The sequence below is a fragment of the Haemaphysalis longicornis genome, unplaced genomic scaffold, assembly GCF_048455015.1.
Source record: "Haemaphysalis longicornis isolate Haplotype H1 unplaced genomic scaffold, Haemaphysalis longicornis Haplotype H1 scaffold_6, whole genome shotgun sequence".
In the NCBI taxonomy this organism is placed as follows: domain Eukaryota; kingdom Metazoa; phylum Arthropoda; class Arachnida; order Ixodida; family Ixodidae; genus Haemaphysalis; species Haemaphysalis longicornis.
The window spans coordinates 88,801,361-88,821,118 of record NW_027526407.1 but is presented as its reverse complement, the minus strand read 5'-3'; the positions used below and the strand labels follow the sequence as shown (position 1 = coordinate 88,821,118).

The 19,758-nt window shown below is 44.6% G+C and overlaps 1 protein-coding gene across 1 annotated transcript; it reads left to right on the top strand.

Annotated features, from left to right (window-relative positions):
• Positions 1-1,982: 1,982 nt before the first annotated feature.
• Positions 1,983-16,159, top strand: LOC144143134 (uncharacterized). The gene is made up of 6 exons (XM_077674941.1): positions 1,983-1,994; positions 2,339-2,483; positions 4,830-5,044; positions 7,100-7,383; positions 14,491-14,655; positions 16,051-16,159. The coding sequence occupies exons 1-6, from the start codon at positions 1,983-1,985 to the stop codon at positions 16,157-16,159; spliced, it is 930 nt and encodes a 309-aa protein (XP_077531067.1).
• The last annotated feature ends 3,599 nt before the right edge of the window (positions 16,160-19,758 follow it).

The window sequence follows — 19,758 nt, the reverse complement described above, 5'->3', positions numbered from 1 at the left end:
GGCAGAAACCCTGTCAAGTTGCTTCTTAGCAGCTTTTTGTTTCTGCCCTTATTATTTCCACTTTGTATGAGAGCACAATGCTGAATAAATGAACTTAGAACTTTGAACTTTAAGCTGTCTCTGAGAGACTGCACATTGATGTGGTTGCGGCCCCCGTAAAAGACGTTAGTGGGGAAAAAACACGAATATAAAATCTGCCCGTATGATAACTCATTACTAACACATTTCTTCAGGGGATTGACGTCATGCTTGGACCCATGGCACCTACAGTAGGCAGAGCCGAAGCTGCTGATTTCACCATGCCTTACGACGTAAACTACGTCAGTCTGATGACGTGGAAACCTGTGAAGTTTGTCGACCCATTTAATTTTGTTCTGTCCTTCGACCTAAATGTAAGTGCCTACACAGCACGCATGCTTCAAATGAAACAATGTGTGCGAAATTCCGTCTCCCTCTGCAATTATGCTGTTAAAAGGCAAAACAGCAGAGTATCATGAGCTACTGAAAAATGCTTTGTTTGTAGGGCTCTGATAATATGATAAAACGTATACACTTATGCCGAAAATGCTGAGGAAGCGCTAATAAGTTCCTCGATGACTTAATAATAATTATATTACCATCAAATGAAGAGACTCGCTGTTTTGCGCCATTTCTAGATAGCAGAGCCGGTGTAAAACCGGCCTTACATTACCGCAAGAAATGAACCCGGGGGAATACACCGCCTTTCCAGGGGACATTTCTCTGCATTTGCCTCCCGGCAACGTTTCTAATATGGTCTCATATTTGATCCATCCGCAAACGTCTCCCGATTGACATACGGCAGCCAGCGAGTGCCGTTAGCGGGACTCTGCACCACTTTCGATAAACGCTTTCACTCTTTCTTTCGCGTCTGAAACCGCTGCGAAAGCTAAAGTTATCGCCTGCACGGAGCGGCACTGCGTGATTTGCTAGTCACACCAGATACGCCTTCCATTTCTGCTTTGTTTTTGTGGCTTTTTTTTAGTTGCCGTCGAAAAGCGTTCATTGCTGCAACTGAAGGAAAACCGGCCAACAGCTGCTACATGGCCTTAGTGACGTAATTCGGGCCGTCGAAGAACGTCAAGACCGGGAAAGAGAGAAAAATCCTTTGGGCGAGTTTACAAGTTATCTGATGGCCGTAGAGCAGTAATTTTTTGCTGAAGTACTTTGCGACCCTCTGATCGGAGTACTGAGTGTGTTGGGGGACTACGTTCTGCAAGCATTTCAGATTTCAAAAAAAGTTGAAAAGAGTGTTGCAGGGTCCCTTAATCACAGGTAGTGCACGCCTTGCCGGCCGTACGTGAGAGGTTTTTTATTCAATCTGCTTTCTCTGAGGTTTTTTTGGGAAGCCACGTTGGCCTTTATTTCTGAGATATCAGTACAGTTCCGAAGCTCCTCCGCACGCGCACAACTTTCTTCGCTACCTTTACACGCAAACGGTGCAGCCTTTACAAGCAAACGGTGCACCGGTCGATTCCCGCGTACCTTACCCAGACAGGTTCTCTGCTCTTCTATAACTCTCTTGTGCAACTAAGAGACAAAGTTAGACGTCAGGAATCATCGCTTACAACCAACCAGTAGTGCCAAACAACTTGTCTTCTAATTAGGGTTTTGCGCACCGAATCTGCACTTCCGACAAATTAGGCAAGTCGCAGTGATGACCTCCCTAATAATGAGACAAGTTAACCTGCGTCCAAATCAAGGAAACAATACCTTAAAATACAAAGCGAAATTTCACAAAAGTTTCAGTTATAAGTCGCAGTTTTGCTTTTGCATTCTGAATATTAAGAAAACGTCTTCCTTATCCATAAACGATAGGACAAGAATTGAGGTACTGTTAAGGTGTACCTGTGATACACCTAGAGCATCGTAATGGTCGTCATCAGCCTAGACTTCGACGGAAGCCATCTCAACAAAATAAAAACAGAATCTCCTTTTGACTGACAAAATAGTATTATTCCGTTATGGCTACTTTCGTAAGCAACGTTTTTCAGGGTTAGCGCCGGCATTACGACGGTGTGCCACAATTTTTAAATCATTTTGACAGGCTACGTGCCCACCAAGCTGAAAAAAACGGCTTAAAAACGGAAATAATTTATTGACTCTATGTACCTTTTTTGGTGCGTTCCACTGTACATCAGCGATATTGCTATGACCTTCATGGCTTCTTAGCTCTGGCCTGGAAGTAAACAGGTGAAATGGAATCTGGGATATATTGAGCGGCGTAGTTGCCCATGATCTGATATTTTCTATGTGCTTAAGAGTGTAATAGAGGAAGACGATTTGCGCATAACATTTTCTCGTATTTCTCGAAGCGTAGGTGTGGCTGTGCATCTTCTTTTCGTGGCTTCTGCTTGCACTGGTCACTGCGAAGCTGGACGTCATCGCCGGCCACCTATTCAAACAGAAGAGCAGCTCATTTGCAGAGTTCTACTGGGTCTACTTCAAACTCATTTTTCCAAATAGTAAGTTTGCATTTCTTGAGCACTGCACATTTTTGAGACTTCGTACATACTACTAAAAACGCATTGTATGTTGTTTCAGCTGGCATTAGTTGCTGCCCGATATGGGGTGAACACTTATCTTGCGAACTTAGAAATGTGAAATACGCATCTTCTAAAACGCGTCCTCTAACTGACTTTTCCTGCGTACTCTCGCTGAGCTTGGGGCACGTGATACAGAGGTGTGAGCAGCAGTAACCAGCTTTTTGTGAGACTTTGTATGCTCATTGCAGGTCCTAATCATTTGATAGCACCGGCTTTCTGTTTAAGGGGACTCACCTGTCTACATTTGTGTGGGCTTTCTGATTCATGACCCATGGGCTTAAAAAGCATCGCGTCCTGATGCAAAAAGTATTCAGGTACATGAAAATGTTCCTAACGGTGCCGTTTGCTGTATTTAAAAATGTATTATTTCTTCACTGGCATTAAAAGATAGACATTTTGGTTTATCTAGTTTTCACTAGATGGCGCTAGTTTTCTAGAAAGCCAGGTTTTTATTTCTTTGCTTCAGTACAAAGTGACATACATCCAAAGTGAGCAGACTAGGTCGTGTGGAGCATTTTCATAGGTCTGCAAAACTTTTTGTATTGGTGCGCGATGATTTTTAGGCCCGCATGTCATGAACAAGTGATTCCCATAGGAATGTTAACAGGTGAGTCCCCCTTGAACAACGACGAAGAACTGAGAGCTAAAATGAAATGGGCGAAATTTAAATATAAAATATCCCTGGTACCAAAAACATTCATTACCTTACTAGTACATGGTGTGGCCTTTACTGTATACTAGTAGAGTATAACATCCCTGGCAGCAGCCCATAACAGGTTCACGATTCCTCATTTTCTAGACGCTTTGGGCCGGTGTACTAAGCGTACGAGCAAACCCGAAACACAACACAAAATACCGAAACGATTAGGGCCCAGACACACCGCCTCTGTACCTTTCAAGCTGGTCGCATTATCAGCTAAAACATCACTTATGAGAATGACTTACCTGTTTTATTAGAGGCCCTATTCCATAATAAATGACATTTGGCGGCAGGTAAGGCAGATATTAAGATGATGATGAGACAACTCAATCACTTAAGAAAAAACCCGGTTATGGGTCTCCATCCATTTGGACGCACCTGTGAATGTTATAAAATTTTGGTGAGTTATTTCAAGAGGCCAACTAACTCTAATAAACATGGCTGTGACCTAAAAAGTTCAGTTACAAAAAACTGCGCACGACCATTTCGAACGTATAAAAAGAAGTTCCACACCTCACGGGGTATCATTACTACAAATTTTCAAATCCGTGTCTTTACACGACAGAATGAGCAACCCACATAATATTATACGCAATGCGAATATGTTCACTCCGTTGTTGAAAGGATTACATGTGGCTTAGTATCAGCAATTGCCAAAAATATATTCTACTGTATGTACCCTTCTAGGCAGCCATAAAATACACAATTCTACAAGCTACAAGAAAATAGATCGAGAGAAAAAAAAACTCCTTTAATCTACCCTTACGACATAATATGTAAATGGCCTCTTCAATGTTACAAATAACACAATTTGAAATAAACGCTTTTAAATGCAGTATGCACCGTCACTGCTAAAGGTGGTGCTTATGGTTGTGGTTTGTAGAAAAAGGAAAGGAAAGGAACTGGCGATACTTTTTTAGCTCAGCAGGGAGCTCACCTGCATACAACCCAGTGCGGGGGATGGGAAGTAGAGGGGGAGTGAAAGGATTAAGTAGAGAGAGAGACAGAGAAAGACATAAAGAGAGGATACAGAATTAAGAGATAGGGCTGTCAGTCCCGGCACATAGTCAGTCACTGCAGTCCTCTGGCTACAGCCGCTGCGTGAGCCGGTCGTCTCCAGGTATTGAGTTAAGCCACTTGTAGCAACAGGCCTGTATGTCGAATTCCAAACTATGAGGAAACCGTGCTTTCTTCTACAACGAGAGATGTGCAGGGGTTAGTTAAATATACGGAAACAAGTTTTTTTCTAAAATGAGACGACAATGACCACCGTCATAGGGGCTCAGCGGAGGCCAGGCCTATTTGTTTATTTCGCACTTATGTCCGCAAGGCACGATGGGGCCTGTATTGGAGATCGGTTCCTTGGGTATAGCAGAAGTATTCTATTAAAAATGTATAAAAACTAGTACTTATTTTACCTACGTACAGTTAACCATTCATGTAAAAGTTGAAGCTCGTTATTAACTTTCTTGTTGAACATTGTATGCCGAATTTGTTGCAACAATTTATTTTCAAACTTTTTCTACTGAAATTTAAAAATCTTCTGTGGCTACAATCATCCACAGGCTACCCAAGCTCGAGGGCCTCTTGGTTCCGACTTCTGATCGGAGTGTGGTTGATGTCTCTGGTCGTAATCATGGGACTTTTGAACTGCACCCTCACGTCAACGATGCTAGTCCGCAAGACCACCGACTACGTTGACAGCTTCGAAGACCTCCTTCGCTTCCCAGATGTCAAAATATCCACTGAGAAGCTAACGTACTTCTCTGCAATATTGAAGGTAAAATTTCACTACTCGTCAGCTTGTTTTGGTATTTATCTTGATATTTCGCAATTAACTGACCTCTTCCATTGGTAATTACAATATTCCAGGGCAATTTTAAGTTCCCTCAATTCAAAATGAAAATTACGCCCACCTCCCCTCGCGGGAACCCCGGTGTGATCGACGCTGAGGGGGGTTCAAGCGCAAGCGGAGAGCAACGGTCGACCGAAAGGCCGCCGGAGAGCGGCACACCGGTTATATGCGCAGCGCGCCCGAAGGAGAGGAGACCGCGGCGAGAGAGAGTACTGCACATGCGCAGCACCGCACTCAGCGCCGCCCATCGGTGGAGTGAGAGCGCGCTGGGCCGCACACCCGGAGATGTTGAGAGAGTGTTCGCTCTCACCTGGGCACGCGCCGGCGCCAGTGCGTCTGCCGCGGCTATGACGCAACACAATTCAACACAATCCACTTTAATCCAATCCAATCCAAATCCAATTCAATCCAATCCAAGTCAAGCCAAGCCAAGCCAATCCAAGGCAATCCAATCGAATCCAATCCAATGCCCCTCGCGAGAGAGTGCTCGCTATCGGAGAGGAGAGGGGGAGAGTGGAAAGGCTGCGGACAACAACGGACGCACGCAGGAATTACAGGGCCCCCGACAAGAGATGCTCTCAGCGTCGCATCTAATAAATGGCTAAACTACGGCACTATCACACCTGTCGTATCTTTCAGAATTGTATATCAACTGCAGATATATTATAATAAAACATCAAAGCTACGACCGCAAAACCGGCAGGGTCATACTGTGCATATTGTGGAGGCCACGAACGTTACGTAGTACAAATTGTTGAAAAGAGATATACAACTTTTGTCGAATTGAAGAAATAATAAAGTTGCCGTGAATACTGCTTCCTCAGTTACTGCTCGAAAAAAAAACAGTGCTGGGCATTGTGTCTGGGAACAGGTCAAATGAAGCAAACCAGAAATGATGGTGTCATTATGAATTTATTGGATGCCGCTTACCTGAGCAGAAGCCAAAAAACACGCACAAATTTATTGTTCGCACACTCATCGCAGGGTCGGCTTGTGGCAAGCAGCCTCACTAAATTTTCTTCTGGGGAATAGTTTCAAAGGACCACTGAAAGTACATCGCGAAACTGCGAAGCGATTTGCCGGTTTAAGGCTATGGTGCGTCCAAGAAGCATAAACTTTTAGGCAAACTTCACCGCGAAATATACTACGTCAGATCCTACCTCATATTGTGGCTAGTCTATTAGAAAATCACTTGGAAGATATTATAACGGTGCTTACCTAATTTACCATCGTGAATGTGTTTATGTAGTTTCTGGGGGAAGCATTTGCCTACTTCAAGTTCTTTTAAGTTCAACCTTTGAGAAATGCACAAACTTCAGGCCTATTTAAATAAAAGTCCGCGAGTTTTTCTGCATTACCAGGGGTCTTTTTTTTGCAAAAAGTAGATGTTTTTGTGCGTGCATTCCTACGTACCGTCTTACAACTGTGGAATCATACAGGCCGTTTAGCCCCTGTTACTTTTGCTCAACACAAACAAAAAAGGTCGAATGTCGTTGCTGCTTTCCTAAATACGGTTTATATGTGCACCAGATAAATGCCAGGTGCAGTGTCCGGCTCACGGCAGTCCTTTCAATAGCGATTACTCTGTAGTTATGTAGCGGAATATAAACTATCTTCGCCCAGCTAATATTGGGGGCGAAATCTTGCTTTCTGCGCAGTTTCTAGTCTAACACGTTGCGTGTTCAAGCTCCAGAACCACGAAACTATCTTATTGAAACGCCGCGGGAATAAAATTTGATAGCGAATTACACAAAAAATATTCAAAATCCTGGAAACTGCTTTCAGAGTTTTCATCTCCTGGTCGACTTTTTGCTTTATGTCAAATGTCACTTTACTGAAGTGATTTTAATACGTTCCTGAGAGGACCAAATTTTGACCGAGAAAGCGGGGGATGGTAATGAACTCACGTAGAAATTTGGGGAGAAAAGTATTCAACAGTTCAAACATACTGACATGCCTCTATTCACCGTGACTTCGCAGAATCCCGTAGGAGACACCTTCAAGAAACTGAGCAGCCAGCACGAACAAGTGGTCGGAATATACCAGGCCGGAGCTGTGCTGGAGAGTGTCATGAACCAAGTCCTCCAAAAGAAACGAGTTATGATTGGCACCGACGTGATGCTCAAATCGCACGTAGCAGACCATTTCGTGAGGACCGGGGAGTGCAGACACCACGTCACCAAAGGCCAAGGTGGGATCATGCACATTGTGATGCTGCTGCGGAAAAGCCTACCTAAGCAATTCAAAAGAAAGCTTGACAAATAGTAAGTATGCAATATATAGCAAACAGTCCCCCTCTGTTCGAAACCGAGCGGTGTTACAGGCGCCATATTGTGTTCCGATGTAGGTACAAGTTAAACATCTTCAGCATGCCTTCAGCGAAATTTGCAGGTTCGCTGTGAACCCCCCCGTTCTTCTCTTCAGCCAGTGATCAAAGCATCCTGCCGTACAGCTTTCGTAACGCAGGCGTAGGGTCATGAGTTCCGGCCCAGTACTTCTTTGGTTTTACCCCGGGTGGAAGCCTGCACGCGAGGAGAAATTAGCATCCCGGACCTTAACTTGTCGGAGACCATGTGAAACATGGTGCATGCAGGCGGAATGGAAGTCATACATGGGACAGAAACAGCCGCCACGACGCCCCAGCAAAAGTTTTTTGTGGGGCAGTGCGGCAGCTTTTGTGGGGCAGTTTTTGTGGGGCAGCTCTTTTGGGGTAGTGGCCTACATTAAAGGCTATTGGTTTTAAGAGGCTTTTGTGGTAATGTGGTGCATAACATGGCCTACATTTTGCAACAAAAAAGATTTTGGTTTTAAGAGGCTTTTGTGGTAATGTGGTGCATAACATGACCTACATTTTGCAACAGAAGATTTTCGATTACGCATTTGAGCGATGTCGCTGAGCAGTTTTCAAATATAATACTTCAAGAAATTTTGAGCATACATTCCTAAAGTAATTAAAGCGTATAAAAAAGAAATATACGTAACGTCATGAATATTAAAAATTTATCGATTCTCCGAGATATCTTTCGTGTCTATTCAAGCAGGCGCGATGATACCCGGATCAACGCTAACTGCTAAATGGCTTCAGGTGGGCTAACAGTCTTTAATGCACACCCTGGGTAGTGAACATGGTTTAACAAATATTTACTTAAACGGAGCAGGACTTGAAGAACTGCTTACGCACAACTCCTAAGTAAAATATGACCACAAGTACGTTCTTGTCTTTCCTGTTTTCATTTTTTATGTAAGCCCTCTGCATTTGGGTAGAAAACATAGATTTTGTAACATGAAAATTTTTGTGCGTCGACTACGGTAGTACATTTTCAGTTAGAACGTGTATTTCCCAAAAATTGTAATTCATTCAAATTGCGCCTGATTGGGTCCAAAGTTTTCAAAGTATGCGAAGCAGTTTAAAACATCGTGTTTCTGCAGAAATGTTGTTTTAAATGCTGTGTGCTCTTCAATTACTCTATTTTTTACTAGAATTGTTACTCTTTCTCCTGACATGCGGTGTATGAAATTTACCATTTCTGGCTGCGTAGCAGCCGCTTGTTGCAAATATGCCTGTTGTGTAGACGCTCTACGTGACTGTAGTAACAAAAGCAAATTATATATGGCATATTGTGCCTCAAGTTGGCATGCTGTGTTGCATATCATGGTTTGTTGATGCTCGTACTTAAGCATATACTTGTAATTAATTGGTTCACATCGTTCCCCAGTAAGAGAGGGTCAAAACGCCAAATAACAGAAACGATAGGTCGTTAAGTCGTTGCTCGTGTAACAGAGGCCTCCGCAGTTTACATGACCCTTGTCTGCACCACGTCGAATTGATATTCCATGCGCGGGTTCGTCAGCCGGCCGCTGCTGTAGAGACTAGAAGTTTGGGGACATAAAGTTCCCGCCCAGCATATAGAAATAGGAAATCTCCCCGGTGTGCGTCTCTCCCGTTTTGCATAGAAAAATCCATAGAATGCTTCGTACTAGAAAGACTGAATTTTTTCTTCACCGCAATTGCTTCCATACCGGATGCCGGGATTTACACCGCACGTATTCGAGCAAACTCTGAGTCACGGGCGTCAACGCCGCGGCTCATATTGAGATAAAAATTGGATAATTCCGTTTGAGAAAAATTTAGTGGTTCATAACTGGGATAGCTTTAATTACACGGGTTGCATAGTTTCAGGATTGATGAGAGAGCACTGGGAAAACTTCCTGTCCCAGTGCACGGTCGCGAGGCGACTCCCGGCACAAAGATCGCGCGCCACCGACACAGTCTGAAAACCGAACCCTCCGAGAACACTTGAAGCATTAACACTGGCGTATAGCGGTGCCTCAAGCCCTCTGGATGGCTTGAGGCATCCTGGCATAGCTGTTGCACTAAATTACGGTACTGCAGTCTTTTTCTGCGTGTGCGCTCCCGTTGTATACCTTCTGCTACCATTTCTTGCAACGAGTAATCTCTCGGAGGCCACCGAGCAGGCTGCGACAGGGATGCACTGTCAGCTCACGACTGTGACATCAATTTCTTTGTTCAGTCCCCAAAAGGAGTGAAATTGCGCTTAGAACAACCCCGCACTTTTTAGTGGGTGCTTCCTAAGCAAAGCCACGAAGGTAGACCTTGCCCATCCATCTGCATCACCAGCGGAGTACCTCGAAGACCCATTGCCCAGAAGATAGCGGACGAGATGATTGTTTTACGCCACAAACGCCAATATCTTCCAGGCTGAGTGTCACCAAAGAAAATCCTACGTGCTGTTGACTGCTCGCCACACCTTAGACTACCCGTAGACTTTGCAAACAGATACTTATGATTGAAAAGGCTTCGCAACACTCCAGTGTCCCATCTCAGAAACGGCGCGTGTTTCCAATCAGAAACAAGCTCAGACGCCAACGATCACTAGTGTTTCCCGACATACCCCGCAAGAACATTTTTCGATCAAACAATTAACTAGAGTTTGTGCGTATGACCCAGTCGAAAAAGACGACAGAAAAAATATCTGCAGTTTTGTCGTATTTTTGCGTGTCGTGCTGTCATCTTGTCGCATTCTTGTCGTGTCGGGATTCTGGTGTTCTGTCGTGTGTCGTATTCCTGTCCTGATTTTGATGTTCCCTCATGACGAATTCCCGTTTTGTCGTAATCGTGATGTTGCATCAGTAGTTGCACGTTGTTGATTGTTATTTCCAATTGTGAAGAGTAGCGTAAACGGCAGTTATATTGTGACGACAGGAATGTTTGTCGTTGAGAAAATTGACTCTCGTTACGATAGAAATGTGTCGTAAAAATATATGGGTTTGTCGTAACAACAGAACTTCCGTTGTCACAACAAAATTTTTTTCTCGTACGGCAGGAATTCTTGTTAGCTTTTTTGCTGTATTCCTGTTGTGATTTTAGACTGGGGAGTTTGTGCCTTACCCTCAGACTTGCCCTTATCCGAGCCCAATATGCTAGCCTACCTGCTACAGATGGGCCACCACAAGTATCCCCATTCCCAACGTGAAAATCTATTCTACGGTTCGTTATTCAAGTATCCCGCTTGAAACTCAACGCTGAAAGTGTAGGTTTCAAAACTAGCAATATTGTTTTTCCAATTTCCGAAACGTCTGCCATTCAAATGTTTTCAGCGACGTACCAAAGCAGAAACACAGAGAACATATTTTGATACACTCTCTAACTGAAACTTTGACGTTAGTTGGAGCCCTGGAAACACCGGTATAATGAAAGTTAAACGCTGACCGCCTTGCCCGTGCGATAAAGAATCAGGCATCATGCATTTCGTGCCATTACACCAAGGAGGTTGTATGAAACTTCTGGAGTGGAGGCCACCCATAGCGAGCAACGCGGGGAGGTGAAGCTGGGCGAACCGGTCTGCGGCCATATTGCCGTGGGGCAGAAAAGGCGCTGAGGCGGCAGGGACGCTGAAGTGAGGTCGTGTTTTGTTTTTTTTTTTTTTTGGCTTTACAAGGGAGAAAACGATGGGTAAGCTGGTTTATCAATTAGGACATTTAAGGGCAACCTGAATTTCGCCTTACGCTGACGGTATTGACGTAAGATAGGGTTCAAGCAACGAGTTCGCATGTGTATATCTTACAGTGGTGAACAGAGCTGTCGCCGCGGGAAAACGCGTAGCGCTTAGCTAAAGACTCCACCTCTGCTTTTATTTCAATGAACGTTTATTCTGTATATCTAAGGCTCTAGGTCGCCCCCTTAAGATTAAAATTAATTACCTCATGTTGCACGCCATGGCAAGAGATGCCGCGTTATAAGGTTACTATTGGCCGTGATTTCACGCTGGAAGTGCGGGACACGCGACAGCGCGATTATTTGACGCTTCTTTCTTTTGGCGGCATTACTGGGAATAATAAATGCTTATTCATTAATAATTAATTAATAATAACGCAGATATCACACACAACCCAAGAAGCTCTGTAGACATAGATTAGCGGTTCGAATGGTTTGTTCTCAGTACTGCAAGGAATCATATGCATCAGGATATTGCAATCTTTATTGCACTGCACATGCGCGTTTTCTGGTTTAAACAGGCCCAGTGTTGCCCTTGCCAAAGACCAAATTAAGCATGAGCTTTTGATTGATTGATTGATTGATTGATTGATTGATTGATTGATTGATTGATTGATTGATTGATTGATTGATTGATTGATTGATTGATTGATTGATTGATTGATTGATTGATTGATGGATGGATGGATGGATGGATGGATGGATGGATGGATGGATGGATGGATGGATGGATGGATGGATGGATGGATGGATGGATGGATGGATGGATGGATGGATGGATGGATGGATGGAGTGTGGGGTTTAACGCGCCGACGCAACGCAGAGGATGAGGCACGCCGTAGTGGAGGGCTCCGGATTACTTTTGACCACCTGGGGATATTTAACGTGCGCCGAAATCTCGTACACACGAGCGTTTCCGCTTTTTGCCTTCATCAGAAAAGCCGCCGCCATGGCCTGGAATCGAACTCGCGTTCTAGGGATGAGTAGCAAAATGCCTTAGCCACTGAGCCACCGCGGCGGGTCTATTTCCAGCTTTTCAATAGTATTTTGCAAAATGGATTAGGCACACACTGAAGCTCATTAAAGCAGGATTTTTTTGTTTCGTGTGGATTTTACAGAAACCATGATCATAACACGTACATGTCTCATTCGCATTGATTTTCTTTATTTTTCAAATCCAGAAGGTTACTTAATTGAATGCACGACTATATTAACCGCGCATGTTCGCACAATAGTAGCGTGCTATTGATAAGAAAACTACGCGAAGGAGGTTTCTCAATCACATTCACAACCTCGTTCACCGCGTACGTTCGTTCGCGAGCAGCGTGCTATTGATAAGAAAATCACGCGGACGAAGAACGCGGGAGAGCATTGCGGTGCGTCAAAGACTTCTACGAAACAGCGCTAACGAGAAACGTCAGAGTATTCACGTAGGGCCAGATGCAAATGAAATGTATTAAACAAGAGTGCCTTGATTTTTGACGGTAACAGTCCTAGCAATACTCTGCATTTAAATTATGCAGAAAAACAATTTGCGGCCCACATATTTACAAACATGTGATTTCGCGCAGTCAAGCGACCACAGTTCCGCCACAACTACGAGCGAGAATATTCGCATATCTCCGTAAACAAGCGCGTACGGTATGCTCAGTATAAGTAGACGGCAGGTGCTACGGCGAATTTTCCCTTTACTTCATTCACAAACGGCGGGCAAGTGTGCATTTATAACGGTATAACACAAGTAATGCCCTCGAGACCCAAAACAAAGACATTCAGTACTTACAGATGAAAGGTGATCCCTGACATCTTCGTCGCGCGATTAGTGCAGCCGAACGCGACGCACGAGCAGACCATTTCTGCTTTCTACGCCTTTGAAGCATCCGCCCGCGAACGACGATCGAACGAACACGAGTTCTGCTCTTTGTCAAGAGACAACTCGGAAGGACGACACATGGGGCAGAAAAAAAATGTCATTGTGTCTTCTGTTTATTTTAGTTGTTTGCGCCCAAGAATGCAAGTAATTATAAGATGTGTGCGGCCACCGGCGCACGCACAAGAGACGCGCGTAGCGCTTAACTAGAAACACGAAGAGGGGAGCATAACCGAAACCACATGCCTCGAAATAAAAGCGCGCAAAAAAAGGTGGGTGCGCTTGAAGCTAGCCGCATGAGAGAATCAACATTCAAAACAAAACGAAACAAGAAAGAACGAAAGCAAAAATATAACGTAACCCGCCGCAAAAACAAGTACATGATGCGACGGGTGCAATGAGCCTCCTATGACGGAACGAGTTTTCTGCCCACGGCAAGATGACGGCTGTCGGCGTCAGTTTTCGAGCGCCATCTCCACTCCAGAAGTTTTATACAACCTCATTTCCTTACACCCCCGCCACCCAGGACCACCCGTATGTTCCTCCGCCTCAACCCAAGACAGTACAGCCTTCACAAAATACTCTCAGAGCACTCAGTTTAGACGGCGTGGCGCCTCAGGCCATTATTTAATTGGATCACCCTTCTTCCGCGCAAATATCGTTTGCTGGCGGTGTGCAGCCAAAGAGATGGCAACCTGCATAAGGTTTGTCCTTGGCACAGTGAAAATGAGGACTATCATCATCAGTAGCAGCAGCAGCATTATCGTTTGATGAATGTCACATACCCAATGGATGACCAGCAAAACATCCGGCCCAGCAATACAGATCCTATTGGCCTAAATAACGTTCTTCTTCTCTTCTTTTCTTTCTCTTTCTCTGCCCGCAGGCCAGTTTATTGGGTCGAACTATGTTTATCAGTTAAGAGGGAGCTCAAGTCATAGAAAAGGTGCCTGTAAACATTGCCTCTCATCTCATCTGATAATGGCGAAACAGCCACCTTCGTGTTGCTCTTTCCTGCCCTTCTCTCACACTGGCCTTTGCACATGCTGCCGGCCTGAGTACTGTCCGCCAGCCGTGCGCTTCACCAAAACTATAAGAAACAATTTACAGGCTTTGTGCAGCTTTCGCAGGTTGGCCACCCTGCGTCTCCAGGATTTAGGCACCTAGATCACCTAGTTACTGCACTGACTCATGGTGTGGCGCGAACCGGCAGACATGTCTCCGGCGTCCTTTCTGCCCCGTTCGAAAACGATTGACGCGACAGGCAATTAATTAAAAGTTTAAAAAGTTAAAGTTTCAACTGAGTTTCAACTGAGTTTCAATTAAAAGTTTCAACTGAGCATGTCATGCAGACAATCGAAAACACTTTCCGCTCTTGTTCGCCACTTACATGTTACCAAGAAATTGTCAGAAGGTGGGAAACGCAAGAAATGAAGTTTCACTGATCGTTATTGCACATGATCGTTATTAAAACTTTTTTTACAGCATAACGTCCATTAACCAGTGCAACATCTATCACAAGGAGATGGAATGGCGACTGCGTAACTACACAATGTGCAAGAACGAGAAGGACGACGGTATTAAACCATTGGCTATGGTTGACCTCCAGGGAGGATTCCTCCTGTTCATTGTGGGCATTGGTTCGAGCTTGTTGGTATTCATTTTTGAACGGGCACACCGACTGTACGCTAAAAACTGAATAAAATTTCCTCGGGGCACTCAGGTCTGCTAACGCTTTTCCAAGGCGAAAGACTAGCGAAACTTATTTACAACTTCAAGACTGGTACACTGTGTCTACGTCTTTTTTCGCTTTCGATTCCGTCTTTTAGCGCGAAATACTTTTTATTGCACCAGTTTGCCACAGGGCATCAAAGGAATTGAAATATAAAAAAAAAAGTGACGCGACGCAAGCGGCTTTATGTACTACAGAATGCCGTATAGGCCAGTCTCAGCAACAAAGTCGAAGAGCTGCCTCTAATCGGTGGACGCGAAATATTTCAACCAGCTTCTTTTCTCATGCACCGAGTAGGCGTTTCTTTCTTCGCGTCCGTTTCTTCATTTTTTGGAGGGAATTTCGTCAACAACCAGACTGGCACACGCCACAGCTTCCCTACAATCCAGGATCTCAACGGCGTGTGTGCACCTGTTTTGCTCACGGGACATCACGTACAGGTCTCACACGGCACCCACTATTCTTCAACTGTTGCGTTTCCAATTCATAGTTCTGAGAATGTTTTGAGGCGGGCACATTGCCCCTTATATCTCCCGACTTCTGGCCAATCTCCCACTCTCCCGGGTGCCACGCTTTCCAATCTTAAGTGGAAAGCGCGCCATCATCCAGGCCACTTCGTCTCGCATTGCGTCGACGAAAAAACACCTCAAGCCTACCTCGCACGAGGAGTTCAAGTAAGCCCTGTTTAGGTGGTTCAAGGATACGAAAGCCAAGAGCGTTTCGCTCAGCGGAGAAATGGTAAAACAAAAAGCGCTGTGTTACGTGCTTCCGCTGGGGTGCGACGACTTCCAGGTAAGCCCCAGCTGGCTCATTATTTTCGCCACGTTCTTTTGGCATATCGCTAAATTATCAACAGGACAGCGCTGTGACCGAGTCAATGACGATGTAACGGTATACCTGATGGTATGCGCCTCCTTTAGACATCTAATCTATAAAATCAACTGCTTGTAAAATAACAGTCCATATTTTACGAAGTTCCGTATTTAACAAAATAGTTCGCGGTTGCCGGCGACTTTTTTAGATGGAGTTTTAACTGTACAGTAAACCCTCGTCCCAACGAAAAGGCTTCATTAGAATTATCCCATTTAACGAGGTGTCACAAAGTACAGTCCCGAATGCATAAATTTTAGGCCGGATTATTAGAAGCATGTGGGTGGCTTGCTCGCTTACAACGAACTAGCAAGTTGCCGATACGTATACATGCAACGTTCTGAGCTTGGAAGCAACAGTCCCCGCCACCGGCGAACTGCCTCCGCCATTGTTTTCCTCCACTATTCGCGTTTTTCGCCCCTCACTACACTTTCGGCACGCAGAAACCCGCCGTTCTCATCGCCGTCGAAGGGCCGTCGCTGCCTCATGACCATGTTCTGCAACACTGGGCGTATAATCATTGACGAGGAATCGGAAGGCAACTTGGAATGATTCGGGATGGCTCACGAAGCCACCCTTGTCATCGCCCTACCTTTTTCGAGCACCTACAACCTTTTTCGTTCCCGTGGGGAAGATGAACCAATAGACGAACAGCTTTGCGAAATATCAACTCTGGCGCAGACGAGGACAGCATTCTCCTGTAGCCAAACGAAGTCGAAGACGGCATTGCCATGGCCACTACGACTTCAAGCTGGTCCTTGATAAACTGTTCCTTGATAAACGCATGCACTTTCCACGCCCGGCAGGAACACCCGGCCAACCCGGCTTATGGTACAGCCATTTTTGCCTGAATAAAGGTTTGCTATCCCTAAATATCTCGCACTTAGCACCTGCACGAAGTTGTCCCGGTTACTTCGGCTGTACTTACTGAGCTTTTAGGGAGTGGGCACATATATCAAATTAACGCCGATATGGAATTGTTTGCCATGCCGTTGACTTTCCTATGACGAGGGCCTACTGTATCAGGATGTTGTTTCGATCCACGAATACTCATAACGCACGTTTTATTAACAGATGAATATATGTGCTTAAACATTTGGGCAACAGAACCGACAAAACTTTGAAGCTGAGTTGAGTTTTTCTAAAGGCAATTTGAGCCTAGTATATTGTTATTGTTGCCGGACACACAACAAAGTAAAGCTACAACGGATGATTTTACATCAATTCTCGGGAAACATGTCTCGAACGTGTAATTTTATTGCAATAACTTTACCACCGCTTGTTATGGAGCCGATGTTCCAGCTTTATTTCCCATAACAAAACTATGTTGCACAACAACAGAATCTTCAATCTGAGCACCTACAACCTTTTCACAGAGCCATAAATTTTACAAGAGAACTGATGTTATGTCATACACTGCAGCAGATATTATAATTTTTGTGAAATTTCAACGAACTTATTTAAAATATTTTATGACTTTCCGGCATTCATGTAAACCAAGAGTTTTGAACTTATTCCTCATACCCGTCACACGGTGATTGTTCGTTTAGTGAATACCGTCTTAAAATACGCGCTTGTTTTCTTCAGGACCCACAGAGGAGACTTGGAGAAAAATAACAAATAGCAGCAACTTTAATTTGCTTCGATGATATTTTAGTTCTTAATAAAACAATTTCTTTGTCATTTTATTTCAGGAAGAAAGGTACACCTGGTAGCCGTTACATAAACGGCGCCCATGTGTAGTTAAAATTGCTGGGGTCGGCTTTTCTTGTAGGTGGCTGGTTGAGGGGAGCGACCATGGTCTTCCTGTACGACTTCAATCGCAGCTGTAGAAAGTCCACAATCTGTGAAGAAACAGGGGTGATGTCGGTTGAATACACTAGGTTAGCCATTGTCCTACCCTGCGACAGGCTTTACCGTATAACCGGAAATATCGGCCTTTTACTCAAATTTACTGCTTGTCAAATGCAACCCTCTGAAAATTTATGCATTTCGCAACTGGGTATACTGATTACATCTCACTATTTGCCCATCTTATTAGAGTTCCATAATCCGGTTTTTGGTTCTCTAACAAAAATTAGCGCCAATCTCCTAAAGACACGGCGAAACCATTATTTAAACGCAAGAACAAGGATGCCTTCCAGCGAAAATCCTGTCGAGTTCCACAATAGAAAAAGTGGACACAACTGCACTGAAGCAGCATTGCTGTGCACTGCTCTGCTGCACTGCAGCACTGAAGCCTTCCCTGTGTGCTGTTACAATGGCGTGCAGTACAAGCATACATTCAACGCGGCTGGAATCGCATCAGTAGTTTTCGTTCACTGGCGTATGTCACCAAGTTCATAAAAAATATTGTATATATATATATATATATATATATATATATATATATATATATATAGAGAGAGAGAGAGAGAGAGAGAGAGAGGGAGAGATAAAACTCACAAACTCCGCAAAAATACTATAAGTAAACAGTCGGTTACACAGCACGAACAATAACAAAACAAACAAGGTTTACTTACGTAGCGGCCACTGCACTTGCCTTCATCAGAGTACAGTTACATGATTTTGCTGTCACAAACATTCGGAACACATTTCGTATAAAGATTTCCAGAAAACTGTGAGAAGGAGCGGAAGACATTTCGGAAATGGAGAGTATGCATGAAGCCGGGCTATGCCTATGTTACAACAACAAAAAAGAGAGAGAGAGAGAGAAAGGAGAGGGAGAAGGAGAGAAAGCGGTCGTATTAACAAGGCAGCTGTCAAGGTTGCACCACGACTGGGCAACGTACCTGGAATGGGCTGCAAGATCAGACAGTGCGGAAGACTAGGCAATCGCGGTTTCAAAAGGAAGGGAAAAGTATACAATAAGGTATACAGTGGGTGGGGAGACCAGTTCGGACGACGGATTCATACAGGCATGAACGAGGATTGTGTTTTGGGCGTGCCCCCGGCGGATTGAAAGAATAGGTACAGCGCACAAAAGAGCATTGCACAGTGAGCTAGCAATTTAACAGGAAATAGGTAGGGTCCATAGATCACAAAGGGTTAAAGGTTTCTAAGTGGTGGGGGGAACGCGACCCACGACCTCCAGAATACCGGTCTGGTGCGCTATACCAGACCGGTATTCTGGATATATACCAGAATATACTGGATATATCGTACCAGACCGGTAATCTGGATATATACCAGAATATACTGGATATATACCAGACCAGACCGGTATTCTGGAGGTCGTGGGTTCGGATCCCACCTGGCCGGCATTTTATCTCCACTTTCTTTCTTTCTTTCCAAATTCTTTATCTGTTTCAATGACCTACCACAACCTCCCCTTTGCTTTCCGAGGTTTTTTTGGCTGCCAACCCTTATTTCGGTGTTATTTCTACGAGCCCCTCATTTCCTATTCTCATTCGCTATATATATATATATATATATATATATATATATATATATATATATATATATATATATATATATATATATATATATATATATATATATATATTGTAGTGAAGAATATTAGCTATGCTCCGCAAAAGCATCGGAGGCGTCATTACCCACAATGGGTCATGTTGACCAGTACGAGCAGCGTCATCATCGGCAAACAGACTGTCGGAAATCCTCATCGCCATCGCCTAGAACGACGGGGTTCACTCGGACTGCTTCGCTCGGCTCGTCTCTGCTTCCCTGGTCCGCGATTCCTGACCTCTCGCCTTCAGAAAGATATTCGGCAATAAATCACCTTTCAAGTGGTGGAGGAGCCGGGGTCACGCCTTAATTCTGGAACTCCGGAGCCGGAAGTTACCCTCGGCCATGAACAACCAACCGAACCAGAGTGCTACGCCCTCATCGCCGACGGTGATGTGCTACGGTGCTATGCAGCGAGAACCTCCATTCTTCAACGGAACCGATAATAACGACGCCGAGGATTGGCTGTCCGTGTATGAACGCGTAAGCACTCATAACCGATGGGACGACGCCATGAAACTGAATGACGTCGGCTTCTCTCTGAAGGGCGCCGCCGAGTTATGGTATGGGAACAACAAGCGCGACTGCCGGACCTGGTCTGAGTTCAAGGTAAAGTTCCTTGCGGCCTTTGGCCGTTCAGCGGTGCGCAAGCTTGAAGCGGAGCAGCGTCTGCGTGTTCGAGC